The sequence below is a fragment of the Eschrichtius robustus genome, chromosome 4 (genome assembly GCF_028021215.1).
Source record: "Eschrichtius robustus isolate mEscRob2 chromosome 4, mEscRob2.pri, whole genome shotgun sequence".
In the NCBI taxonomy this organism is placed as follows: domain Eukaryota; kingdom Metazoa; phylum Chordata; class Mammalia; order Artiodactyla; family Eschrichtiidae; genus Eschrichtius; species Eschrichtius robustus.
In genome coordinates, this window is record NC_090827.1 from 53531222 (window position 1) to 53545327 (window position 14106).

The 14106-nt window shown below is 49.1% G+C and overlaps 1 protein-coding gene across 1 annotated transcript in view; it reads left to right on the forward strand.

The window, feature by feature from the left end:
- The first annotated feature begins 5924 nt into the window (after positions 1 to 5924).
- LOC137763454 (NUT family member 2G-like) overlaps positions 5925 to 14106 on the forward strand; it is a 60302-nt gene continuing 52120 nt past the window's right edge. The window contains exon 1 of the mRNA XM_068541964.1: positions 5925 to 6405. Within this exon, the coding sequence (XP_068398065.1) occupies positions 6189 to 6405 (217 nt within the window). The 5' untranslated portion in view covers positions 5925 to 6188. The remainder of the gene's footprint in view (positions 6406 to 14106) is intronic.

The following is a 14106-nucleotide window of genomic DNA, read 5'->3' on the forward strand; positions in this document are numbered from 1 at the left end:
TTTAACAAATGTTGAATATACTGAATATTTCTTCAGTCCCTTCTCAGAAATGATGATCCAAGTGATGGTGATGATGATGACTAATATTTCTGGACTCCGTACTACATGCCAGACACTGTTCTAAACTTCAGTCACTATAGAAATACCGCACGGGAGGTACTATCATCCCCATTTCACAAAAACGGTAATAAACACAGTACGATTTAGTATCTCAGTAAGTGACACTGTTTTTCACCTGAATATCCAACCCAGAGACCCAGAAAGAATCCTGTACTTTTTATTTCTCCTCCTTCATTTTCAGTCAAGCATCAAATCCTGTTGGTTCTTCTATTTGAGTTCCTCTGGCTTTATCTTCTCCTCTCTAACACATCTTTTCCAGAATCTGTACCTTTGTCTTACTTCAGACCCTCCTCATCAATCGACCAGACTCTTAAAATGGTGCCCTGACTGCTCTTCTTGCCTTCAGTCTTACCTCTGTCTACCTGCAGTCCAATCATTCTCCACACCTCTTCTAGAGTGGTCCTTCTGAAATGCAAACTTGATCATTTTATTACGCTGCATAAAGCCAGTCCCCTCACATGGCTACTTCTGCTGGGCATGAAAGACACCCACCTACCTTCATGGGCTGCCCACTGCATGACATTTCACCTTCATCTCCTACCATTTCTCTACTTTCACTTCGGATATTCCAGACATCTCTCTCAGTGACAAATGCAAAAGCTTTTGCTCACACTATTTTCTCTGCCTGGGTTGCCCTCCTCCATTTCTTTGTCTAGTAAACTACTCATCCTTCAAAACTGTGCTCTCTAATATGTAGCCAGTAGCCACAGGAGGCTAATCTGAATTAAGATGTGCTGTGCTGTAAGTATAAACACTGGATTTTGAAGACAGTGTGTGAAAAAAAGTATAAATGTCCCAGTAATTTTACATTGATTACCTATTGAAAAGATAATATTTTGGATATATTGGGTTAAGTAAAATATTATTAAAATTTATTGTTTCTTTCTATGTGGCTATTAGAAAATTTCCATTTACACAAGTGGCTTGAATTCGTGCCATGCATTATATTTCTATTAGACAGTACTTCTTCAAAATCCTTACCCTGTAAACTTAACTGAAGAGGCAAAAGACTTGTACACTGAAAACTACAAAATGATGCTAAGAGAAATTAAAGAAGACACAAATAAATGGAAAAACATTCCATGTTCATGGACTGGAGAATTAATACTGTTAAGATGTCAGTACTAACCAAAGTGATCTCCAGATTTAATGCAATCCCTATAAAAATCTCAGTGACACATTTTGCAGAAACAGAAAAAAACCCATCCTAAAATTCACATGGAATCTCACTGGACCCTACATAACTAAAATAATCTTGACAAAGAAGAATAAAGTTGGAGCTCTCATACTTCTAGATTTTAAAGCTTATTACAAGGCAACAGTAATCAAAACAATGTGGTACTGGCAAAAAGACAGACATATAGACCAATGGAATAAAATAGAAAGTCCAGAAATAAACCCTCAAGTATATGGTCAAATGATCTTCAGCAAGGATGCCAAAACCATTCAGTGGGGAAAGGAGAGTCTTTTCAACAAATAGTGTTTAAAAAACTGGTATCCACATGCAAAAGAATGACATGGACCCTTACCATACACCATATACAAAAGTTAACTCAAAATGGATCAAAGACCTAAACATAAAAGATAAAAACTATAAAACTCTTAGAAGAAAACACAGGGAGAGAGCTTCATTGGATTTGGCAATGATTTCTTGAATATGACACCAAAAGCACAGGGAACAAAATTAAAAATAGGTAAATTGGACTACATCAATATTTAAAACTTCTAAGCATCAAAAACACAACAGTAAAAAGGCAAACTATGGAATCGGAGAAAATATTTGCAAACCATTTATCTAACAAGGGGTTAAGATCCAGAATATATAAAGAACTCCTGCAACTCAACAACAGAAAACCAAACAACATCTAATTTAAAAATGGGCAAAGACTAGAATAGACATTTCTCCAAAGATGACATGAAAAGCTGCTCAACATTGCTAATCATTAGGGAACTACAAATCAAAACCACAACGAGATATCACCTCACACCCATTAGGATGGCTGTAATCAAAAAAAATAAAAAAACAGAATATAACAAGTGTTAGTGAAAATGTGGAGAAACTGGAACTCTTTTACACCGTTGGTGGGAATGTAAAATGGTGCAGGTGCTATGGGAAACGGTATAGAAGTTCCACAAAAAAATTAAATATAGAATTACCATAAAATCCAGCAATCCTACTTCTAGGTATATATCCAAAACAATTGAAAGCAGCTATAACAGTACATCCATGTTCACAGCAGCATTATTCACAATAGCCAAAAGGTGGAAGTAACCCGAGTGTCCATTGATGGAGTGGACAAGCAAAATGTAGTGTGTGTGTGTGTGTGTGTGTGTGTGTGTGTGTATATATATATATATATATATATATATATATATATATATATACAGAGAGAGAGAGAGAGAGAGGTATATTATTTGGCCTTAAAAAGGAAGGAGGGCTTCCCTGGTGGCGCAGTGGTTAAGAATCCACCTGCCAATGCAGGGGACACGGGTTCGAGCCCTGGTCTGGGAAGATCCCACATGCCGCGGAGCAACTGGGCCCGTGAACCACAACTACTGAGCCTGCGTGTCTGGAGCGTGTGCTCTGCAACAAAAGAGGCCGCGATAGTGAAAGGCCCGCGCACCGTGATGAAGAGTGGCCCCCGCTAGCCGCAACTAGAGAAAGCCCTCGCACAGAAACGAAGACCCAACACAGCCAAAAATAATTAACTAATTAATTAATTAATTTTTAAAAAAAGGAAGGAAATTCTGACACATGCTACAATATAGATGAAACTTGAAGACATTATGCTAAGTGATGTAAACCAGTCACAAAAAGGCAAATACTATATTATGAGATATCCAGAGTAGTCAAACGCATAGAAACAGTAAGTACAACATGGCGGATGCCAGGGAGTAGGGAGACAGAGAAATGGAGAGTTGTTTGATGCGTATAGATTTTCAGCTTTGCAGGGTGAAAAAGTTCTGGAGATTGGTTACATATCCATGTGAATATATTTAACACTATTGAAGTGAACACTTAAAAATGATTAAGATGGTCATTGCTATGTGTATTTTACCACAATTTAAAATTTTTAAAAATCAAGTTCCAAAAAAAAGAGAGAAAAAAAAAAACCCTTACCCAGATGTCACCCGCCTCCTCCCCTCTAGTGTGAATTAACTACTCCTTTCTTCATGGCCCCACTTAATTCCTGCGCATACCTCTAGTAGCGTCTTATCACATTTTTGGTAATTCTTTGTTTGACAGGATAAGGGTTACTGTCCCATGAGTGAGATGAATACCCATCCACTTCTAGGGTCTTGACCAGAAGCTAAGAAAATATACTAGGGTCTTTAGTAAGATGGAGAAAAGAGACAGTAGCCCTGACGGCATAATATGCCACAGGGGATACACAAGAGTATACCTTGTATGTGCAGAGGTGTCACTCTGAGGCTAGATCTGGAGGGGCTAATGTCCTTCAGCCATCCTTCTGTAAGCAGCATCTGAAAGGCCTGAAGAGCACGTCCTCCCACCTCCAACAGATGAAAACATCCCCTTCTCTATCATGAGTCCAACCAACTGAAATGATTGGCCACACCCAGTCTGACCTGTTGGCAGGAAGAGAGGAAGATACTCATTTCAGATAGAGCCAAGATAAAGTAGCTTATGTAACAGATAAGGTACTCTGTGGCCACATAAAGAACTGTTTTGCTGCCTCCCCTGAACTCTTTGTATGTACACTTGATGCCTAACAAGAATTTTTTTTATTTTTTTCTGATATCGGACTGGACCTTCCTGCCCTTCCCAGTTCATAGCCAAGAGGTAACACTTGTTTGATCTGTCTTCCCTCCTAGATGAGGAGCTCCTTTAGGGCATGGACCACACCTTATTCGTCTTCGTATCCCCAGTGTGCACCAGTGCTGGCACATAGCAGGACTGGTGCACACAGCCTGCCCAACAAATGACTGAATGGTTAGAGTGAGGGTGCGGTGAGTCATTACAATAACCCAGAGAGAGGCTTTTGACAGAGCAACTACTCCACCCCTAGAGAAAGGACAGTCTGAATAGAGAACCACAGGGAAGATGTGGGTCTGGTGGCTGTGGGGAGCAGAGGGGGCATGAGAAGAAAAAGTGGTTCGTTATAAAGCCAAGGCTGAGCAGGCTGATGAAGTTTATGCCCTCAAGTCTCATGTTCTGTTGTCTCACTGGTCTAATGACAGGGCCGGCGTTTATCTGGTCGCCGGGCAAGTGTCCCTTCATTCTATAATTTCAGCTCCAACTGAAGCAACACCATAACACTGGCTCAGTGGCCACCATTCCACAAGCCACATACATTGCTTCAGTTTTAAATTAGGTATTGTTTTTTCTGGCTGATTGGACTGATTCTGGTCTACTAACAATGAGATGCTCATGTATGGTCCTTTCATGTAGTCAGTCCTTGGTAATGTTTTTCCCTCTCCTGTGAGGCTGGAAAGGATTCCTAACAAGTTGATCCAAAAATCAGCTTTCTTTGTCAACATAATGGTATCCTTTCAAACTCACATTTATAGACTTTGCAAGCTGGAAAGAAGAATAAATCTTACTTCCTGGTAAGGAAATTTGTCCCCAGAGGACGGAGTTGGGTCACAGTGAATTAGAAGTAGAATCCAGAGCCCCTAGCTTCCATTCCTGGCCCCTTTCCTTCTGCTATCCGCCGCCACAGGTGCAGCCACAGCTGCTTGGGCCACGGCCAGCTCACCCTCCTCTGCACTTCTGTGCGATCAGGGCTCCCTCTGGATAGCTCTAAATTATCCGCGTTGGGAGAGGAGGAATGAGCAGACACGATTCTTCTGAGGTTAAGTTTCCTTGGAACGTTCTGGGTGATGTTTTTCTAAAGCTCCATCTCAACGATGCTGACTTCGAGGCTTAGGAGACAGTCCAGAGACGCACTGGTTAGCGGAGAATTTGCCACAAACAGCTGCGTGGCCGATGGGCCGCGCAGTGGCGGCGCACTACTGTATACTAACCAGCCCCCAAACCATTTATTCATCATCTAATAGGCATTATTTGAGCACCTACTGTGTTTCTGGCTGCAAGCTGTCCAATAAGGAGTTGAGCGGCTCGGGGCTTTGTGACCACCTAGAAGGGTGGGATAGGGAGGGTGGGAGGGAGACGCCAAGAGGGAGGGGATATGGGGATATATGTATACGTATAGCTGATTCACTTTGTTATACAGCAGCAACTGACACACCACATTGTAAAGCAATTATACTCCAATAAAGGTGTTTCATAAAAAAAAAAAAAAAGAGTTGAGCGGCTGCCTGCAACACCCCCCCCCCCCCACCCCGCCAGGCCCAAGGAGCCATAGGAACCTGGAGACACAGGGACTTGTGATTCTCAACTCAGATCTGGCCTTAGCTTGTGTTGCGACCTGAGGCAAGTATTGTAAATCCTCCAGCCCGTAGCTTCAAAGCAAAAAGAAGTCTTTTCAAAAGGGAAGGGTATTTCTGGGAACCGGAGAAACAGACAACAGCTGCAGAAGTGCTGTGAGCCCCTCTGCAGGCTCCCTGACCCGGGAGCCACCGCTCACCCACCCGCGGGCGGAGGCTGCCCTCTGCCTGCCGAGCAGGCTACCCCGTCCGGCCCCGGGGAGCCCGGGCAGCGGAGGCCCAGGGGGCGCCTTTCTCTTTAAGAGCCCCACAGGCGATCCTGATTGGCTGTAGCTATGCGGGTCTTTCTTCCCAGCTCCCTCCCTCGGAGCGCTCCCACCCCCGCCGCTTTCTCGGCTTTTTCCACACCCCCTCCCCCCACCCGCCTGCGTCCCCTCCAGCCCCTGGCGCTCGCCTCCAGTTCCTCGCCGCAGAGTTCAGCCCCGGCAGCGGTAGGGGCGACTCGCTAGCAATAGACGCCGGGCGCCAAGATTTGCATCCTTAAGCCGCGCTGAACGCCAGAAGAAGAGAGAAGGAAGCAGAGAAGCCCCGGGAAGGCGGGGACGGGAGGTGCGGAAATCCCCGCCTAAGAGGCAGAAGCCGTCGCCCCCACCGGAGAGCTCCGCGCCGGCTGCTCGCCTGCTTGCTGCCCTGCCACGAGCGCCCGCCTCTCCCCAGCCATGCCAGGCCCGGCCGCCGACGAGGGGAAGGTCCCCTTCCGCACCGCCAAGGAGGAGATCCGTGTGGGCTTCGGGGTCGAGGGCTCGGAGGGCGGCGGCGGCGGGCGGCGGCAGGACATCGTCTGGAGGAACGTCTTCCTGATGAGCTTGCTCCACTTGGGGGCCGTGTACTCCCTGGCGCTCATCCCCAAAGCCCAGCCGCTCACTCTGCTCTGGGGTAAGTCCCGCCGGCGCCCCCTGCGCCCCGGGCACCGAGGCGAGGCGGCGCCGGGGCGCGCGGGGGCGCGGGTCGCCGCTGGCTTCGGGCGGTGCGGAGCCCCCCTCCGCTCTCCGCTCGCCTCCCCACCACGCGCCCCGGCCCCCCGGCCTGCAGTCGTCCGGCCTTTGGGACAGGCAGGTATTTCTGTGCTGGTATTTTCAACTTCTGCCTCCCCCGCTGTCTGCTTGAGTAGGCGCCTTTGGCGGCGCCTGGACGGACTCGGGGCCCTTCGGCGCCACCGCTGTGCGCAGAGGCGCACCGGCTGAACCGGGTTCCAGGGCGGGGAGACCGATGGGATGATTGTGTCGCCCAGGCGGGTCCCAGGGGCGCTCCTTTCTGCCGCCCTTCGGCTTCTCAGTCTCCTCTGTGGGCCACGGACCTTGGGGCCGAGTTCAGGACAAGAAAGGGAGTTGCAGCGGGGGTGGAGAGACCCGGCACCGGATCAGTCTTGATGTTCGCGCAGGAGATGGAAGACACCAGTTCCCTTCCTGCCCCTTCAAGGCCCCCATCCCTGCCCGCTCCGTGATCTCTTGTGCCCAGCTGCACTTCTGCGGTCCCAGAAGTTTCTCGGCGAGCACACCAACCCCGCGGCGAGAGCGCTCTGCCCCCGGCGCAAAGCTTAGACCGTGGCCGAGCAGATCCCCTCCGGGACCTATCCCTTCTGACCAGTGCCTGTCTGTCACCGCACCTGTAGCTCTCCCTCTCGCCACCCTCTTTCCTAGCACCCCCAACCCTGCCGGCATGGGAGGGAGCCCAGGAGCCCCCCCCCAATGCCCCCCACCTCCCGGGGCCCGGGGGCCGAGTGCCTGCCCTACGTGACTCCAGTGGCTGACCTCAGAACCACTTCCAACACCCCCTGCCCCAGCAACTGGTTTTGGCCTCAGTCCCTGCAGTGGCCACGTTAGCCGGGACAAAAGGCGCTGGCCTTGATATCCTGGGCTGAGAATTGGACGAGGTGATCCAAGAAGCCCTTTCAGCTCTCCTTTCCGAGATCGCCAAGGAACGGCGGCAGGAGAAACACAACCTACTTTTATTCCCAGAGGGGAAGAGGAAGGAAGAAAATAAGAAAACCTCTTTCTGCAAGGCGTCTTATTTAGCATAGTGCCAGCTCCAGATGCCTGGGTTCATAATGGGGCCGCTCGTTTCCAAGCCTTCCCCTGAAACTCTGCAGTCCCTGCTCTCGGAAGCAAACTCTTCCAGAAGATGGGGGCCTCTTAGGGGAGTGTGGCAGAGCAGAGCTGAGGAATGATGAGAGGGGCGGGGCGTCTGTGGGGATCTGTGAAGCCTCCCAGAGCCCCCTAAGCTTTGGGTAACCTCCCTGCTCAGCCCTCCCCTGCTCAGTACACCTCCTCAATTCAGTGTCCTTTCCACCATCTTCTTTACTGTTATGTGTTGGTTTCATTCTCCCTGTCTTCCTTCTTCCTTTACTTCCAGATGACTAGATCGTGAGATGCTCAGTCATTGCTTCGTGGACACACTCCCCCCACCTGCCAACCAAAACCCTTATTGCCCTGGATCCTCCAGGGAGCTGCTCCCTCTCCACCCCACTCCTTCTCCCTGCAGGGGCAGGACTGTGCCTTTGGACTTCAGAGCTCACCTGCCTCCAGGGGATTGGGACTTAGCTGTAATAGCCGCAGTGTCAGAGAGCTCAGGGAGAAGTGAGCACTTAAAATATTGTCTTACATGCCTGGAGCTCCACAGACCCACAGGCTCCATCCCTTACAGCCACCCACCCGCTGGTTCTGGCATCCCACCAGGAGCCACAAGGACAAGGCCCCCTCTCCGGGTTTGCCATTCACCTCTGCCCTTTCCAGGCCACTCACCGTGGTGGAGACAGAATCTTTCTTCTGAAAGACCTTGGCCAGAAGACACCGTCCTCGGCCTCAAACTCCTCTCGCTTCCCCGGAGAAGTCATCACACTGCAGGACTCTGGGTTCCCCTTTGTGGGTGATGTTGCCAAGCCCATCCTTGTGCCTTCCTGCATAGTCTATTGCCTTAGCTACTTTTCATCAGTTCCATTCCCTGAATCTTGATTCACTCCCTACCTGGGTTTCATTGCTCCCCCCCCACACCAAAAAAAACCAAACAAACAAACAGAAAAAGAGCCGACAGTGGTGGATATTGTAGTTTCAAGATTCAAACTTGTGACTTAGAAACATTCCAAGTAAGTGAATGTTATCTGATGGATATCTTGTGAGAGAAGAAGTGAGGGAGAGAGACAGCTAAGATCAGTGTGCTGATGGCTAGAATCTATAGGGAGACTGTTGATCAGGGTTATTTTCATTGAAAGCCCTGGTGCCTTGGGCTTCAAATTTCTCCCCACTGGATGCCCTTTTCCTCATCTCTCCCACTGGCTCTGTGTAGTGTTAGGACTGAGTTCATGCACCAGTGGGCTGTTCGTCCACTTCAGGGACCTGAGTTGTCAAGGCAGTAGGCTTAACTAGCCCATCTATTATTGCTTGCCACCCTCCACCCCAGGTATGGTTGCCCTGGAAACAGGAGGCATCCATGCAGAGCACCCAGCAGAGGATGTTTTAGGTGTTCAGTTGTGCGAAGAGTAATTTGCGTGGCAGATTATGAAAGATGTCATCCAGGAAAGATCCCATCAAGTTGTTCAGTCCAGACCTCCTCCACTGCCTCACTCCCCACCTTTTTATGACTCTCCTTGGGCCCAGAGCAAGTTGTTTTCTCTTCTTACCCTTGCAGTTTTCCGAGTGGGCAGGCTGTCAGAACGGAATGCTCTTGGTGCCCGCAGGTCCTGAGGGATGAGTTTATGACTTTTGAGCACAGAACACGACCTCCAGCTGGAGGAAAAATCTTCACCTGAAGCCTTGAGCTCACAAAAGTGCCTGCTTTGAGGGTTTTTGGCCAAAGAGGCAGTTCGTTCATGCCCTGAATCCCAAGACGAGTGGAATAGGGGAGTGAGGAGCTGCAGCTGTGGTGTCGAGGTCAGAGTCCTGGCGCCCCTTCCCAGCAGCTTTGCCCTGTCTCCAGGCGTTCTGGCCACTCGTTTCCAAAAACATGAGGGACTTTTCTGGTTTCCCTTGAAATGCCATCCGAGTCCCCTAAATATGCCTTGGTGACATCATGACAATTTCAGTGACAGTATCAGGCATGCAAAACAGTAACATGCCCTGCTCCCTTCCATCTTGCCCCAGGGCAAATGTGACCATTGCTAAGGTAGAGACAGGATTCTCTGGTGCCCTTCAGGTTGCTGGCACACAGCCTATGGCGAGGAATCTGAGCGGTGGCAGGAATTGACGAGGCAGTCTAGCAGGAGGGAGGGTCAGGAGAGGCTGGGGTTTGGAAGGTACTGGTCCATCAGTCAAATTCTGTCCAATTCTGAGAGTTGCCCAAAGATGAGCTGTCTTCTGTCAGGCCTTGGGTAACCGGAATCCACACCTTCGATGGTCCTGATGTCTTTGTTGGGCTTCTTTTTCCACCAAATCCCTAACATTGTTGAAGCCCTCCCAGAATGCATGGCCACGGACTTCTGTTTTACCTCCGGGTTTTCTAGGGTGAGCACAGCTCAGAAGAGAAACAACTGAGAATGTGAATCCCTGCTCTCCTACTTACTTACCAGCTGCATGGCCTTGGGCAAATGAACATCTCCAGACCTCAGCTTTCTCACCTGTAAAATGGGTATATCAATACTTCTTGCTCATGAGGCTGTGAGAATTAAATTCGATAATAGGTGTAAACTACTTAGCACAGTGCCTGGACCTTGGCTGATGTCCAGTAATTGTTAGCTGCTCTTATTATTATTGGTCCTGATACTGGCTTTTTTTCTTTAGTAGAAGGAAAAAAGGCCCTCTTGCAGCACAATCAAGTCTACAAAGCTGGCACACAACATGGCTTCGTTGCCTCTCTTGCATAGAAAAGATTGCTTTGGCTTGGGAAACAAGGGTTCTTTCTCAAAGTCTCCAAAGAGAAATGAACACAGATCCCCCTGTCCCTCCTCCCTCCCCCATTCCCTTCTCTTTCATCCTCTCTTCCTCCTGTTTTCCTCCAGAAGGCCATTATTTTGTAAAGAAGAATCTTTTTGTTCAGCTGATAACTCACCTGGTCTTTAGTGTTTTCTTTGGGGCTTTTTGAGCAGAGCCAGTTAAATTGCTGTAAAAACAGGGCCAAATCATTTCTCCTAAATGTCTTAGGGTCTCAGTTTTGACTTTTTTCCCCGTTTCTGTCTCCTTGAATCATCTTTTTTTTTTTTTTAAAATGGGAATTATTTATTTATTTATTTATGGCTGTGTTGGGTCTTCGTTTCTGTGCGAGGGCTTTCTCCAGTTGTGGCAAGCGGGGGCCACTCTTCATCACGGTGCGCGGGCCTCTCACTATCGAGGCCTCTCTTGTTGCAGAGCACAGGCTCCAGATGCGCAGGCTCAGTAATTGTGGCCCATGGGCCCAGCCGCTCCGCGGCATGTGGGATCCTCCCAGACCAGGGCTCGATCTAACCCGTGTCCCCTGCATTGGCAGGCAGATTCTCAACCACTGCGCCACCAGGGAAGCCCCATCTTTTTTTTTTTTTTTTTTTAAATCTTTAACGCTCAAACTACTAAAAAACTGAAAAACATAAATGAATCTTCCTTTTAAATCTTGTAATTCCCAGCCCATGGTTGCAACTCTTGCATTTTTAATAACCAGGCAAGCACTAAGAGCCCTACCCAAGGCTGGGTGGAGTGCAGCGAAACCCGAGAGAATGGTGTGCTTTTGCTGGCTTAATAGTCCCAACAAGTATAAGTATAGGTTGAGGTTAACATTATTAACTCGGTTTTTTTCTAACACTGGTCAAGGTCACTGCCAACTGCACTGTCATCCTGAAATGTGAAGTCGCTCTGCAGAGTGGAAACCAGAGCGGGAATCCCAGCATTGCCACTTAGTTCAACTTCGGGCAGGCCCCTTTCCAGTGTGAGAGCCTCGGTTTCCTGGTCTCTGAAATAGGGATACTGATCTGAAAGTTGTTTTAAGAATCAGGGCAAATGTCAAACTGGTGCCAGAGGATAGACATGCAGTGCTCTCTGTTACTACCAACCCCACCGTGGGCCAGGCGTCAGGGAACCCGCAGGGCTTCCGTGTCTGTTTGTCTGGGACTTGGAGTTCTTGTGGCTCAAATATAAGGCATAGCCTTTAAATCTAAATAGATTATCCTGACCTCGTGTAACATTTAGTTCTCATCTTGTCCTGATTTGTGTATTGTATAACATCATAATAGTTGCTTGGAAAAGTCACTGAGAGATTTACAAAAGGGTGACACAGTCATGGTGGTTTCTCTAAATTTTTATAAAAGGCAACATCGTCTTTGGTTGGCATTATTCTTGTTGAGCATTTATTTAGACATTCTGTAGTCTCTGGTGTGCAGTCTCGCCATCCCTCTGCTGTGACATATCCTGCTTCTGTGGAAGTGCCACCCTGGGGTTAAGAGTATGGACGTGAGAGTCAGAGGATCTGGGTTCAAGGCCCAGCCCCCCAGCTATAGCCTTGGGCAGGTCGCTCACCCCCCGTAGCCGCAGCGTCCCCAGCTGCACAGTGAGAAGAGCGGTACAACCATCAGCATGTCGCAGCTGGAGTGAAAGGAACGAGAGTGAGGCACTTGGCCCTCGGTGCTTCCCTTCGCGCCTTCCCTTCCTTGAGCTCCCCCTTTGGTGGCTGGGACTTGTTCCGGCTACCCCCCCCCCCCCCCCCGTTGTCAGAAAGCCCTGGTCAGGGGTAAAGCAGTTGCTTTCTGACTTTGTTTTCCCTGGCAATGGGTTGGTGGCCATCCCAGCAGGGACCCGCTATCCTCCTTCATCAGTGTCTGCCGTTTGTTCACTCTGAGTGTGAACGGCCACGAGAGAGCCTCACAGTTGCACGTGCAGTCACATATTCACTTGTCCACTAATTCATTCATTCTTTTCCTTTTCAACTATTGTCAAAACATATCAGAATCACTTGGAGATCTTTTAAAATATTCAGAAGCCTGGGCGCCCCCCCGCCCGGACCTACTGCACTGGAATCTCTAGGAGTGAGGTCCTGGCTTTTTTGGAAAAGGCATTAAGGTGTTTCTGATGCACAGCGGGGCTGAGAACCATTATTTAATTCCCTTATCCATATTCAGTTATGCTTATTACTCACCCATTACTTGCCAGGCACCGACACCATCCCTGACTTCACGGCACTTAAAGCCAGTTGGAGAGACAGACGGGTGCACAGGTGAGAACCGCCAAGGCAGCATTAGCTGCAGGTGCCAGCCTGGGGGAGTTGGGGAGGCTTCCCGGAGGAGGAGGTGGTTGGACTGAGCCTCCAGGAGGCCCGAGGCTGGCTGGCCAAGGGGTTTGGGTGAGATGGCACTGTAGCCACAGGCTACAGAGCTCCCGAGGGGAGAGGGGAGAGCCAGTCAAGGACCTGGTGGTTCAGCGAGGCTGAAGGTGATCAGGGCCCAGATCCAGGGCAGGAAGATTCAACAGGACCAGGAAGACTGGGAGGAGATCAGGCTTTCGGAGGGGCTGCCCTTCAGCCTCTACCTGCCTCTCACCTCCTCTCACCCATCACACACACCAGCGGCTCTTGGTGTATAACTTCTAGACCAGACACATGGCAGCGGGATGAGTGAGTCTGAAGATTTTCGGGAAAGACCCTGAGGCAGACGCCTTGGAGCAGGTGTGCAGTGGGGCCGGGCACCTCCCTCAGGCTGGCCAGAGCTGAGGGAGAGCTAGAAATAATGTCTCAGCTGGGCCTTTGATCTCAGATTCAGGGGTATTGTCCCAGGACTAAATTACTAAAATGCCCCAAGGGTATAATAGCACAGGCATACCAGACCCAGGGCTCTCTCCTCCTCCTGTGTTCCTCTTTCCTCTGTTTCTCAAAGGTACAGGTGTGTAGGGGAGTTCTTCTCACCTCACTTCCTCCCTTGAACCTGAGCTTAAACAGCTGGTTCTCACTACCCTCCTCAATGTCCTGCTTCCCATTTCTGCAGCTTATTACGGAGGGCTCTGTGGGTCCCTGCAGGCTGTGGTCCAGCAACATCACCTGGGAGCTTGTTAAAAAGAAAGACTCTCAGACCCCACCCTGGACCTATTGAATCACTACCTGCACTGATAAGGTCTCCAGGTGACCCATCTGCAGTGAACTTAGAGAATCACTCCCTCAAGTCAGGCCACAGGCCGACGGGTCAGAGAAGCTGCACATGGGTGGGATTTGGCAACTCTTTCTTTTTCCGTTTAATGGCCTCCTCCCCTTTGCCTCCCCTCCTCCCCTCCTGCCTCCTTGTAGCTTATTTTAGAACATGTCGGGATCCTGCTTCTCTTGCCAACAAAAGACTGTTGCTAAAATCTTTCAGCCGGCAGCAGTGATGTTTAATTCATGGGCTAGAAAATTAATTTTATTTTCATGAGTAGAGCTGGAGAAAAATAACAGGAAGTCTCTGTGCATGGCCCTTGGGAATTCAGCATGTCTGTTTAACTGGTAAAACAGTTAACAGTTCATTTACCAGATGAACTGGTAAAGGCGAGGGGGCCTCAGGAAAGGGCCACCTTCCACAAAGGATGCTTTTGGCTGCAAGTAGCACAAAACTCAACTTAGGATGGCTTAAAAGATAAGGAAAATTTCTAATTTCACTGGTAGGTAATCCTAAGGTAGGGCACTTGTGGGATGACTCAGTAATCACATCAAAGTGCAGGTTTC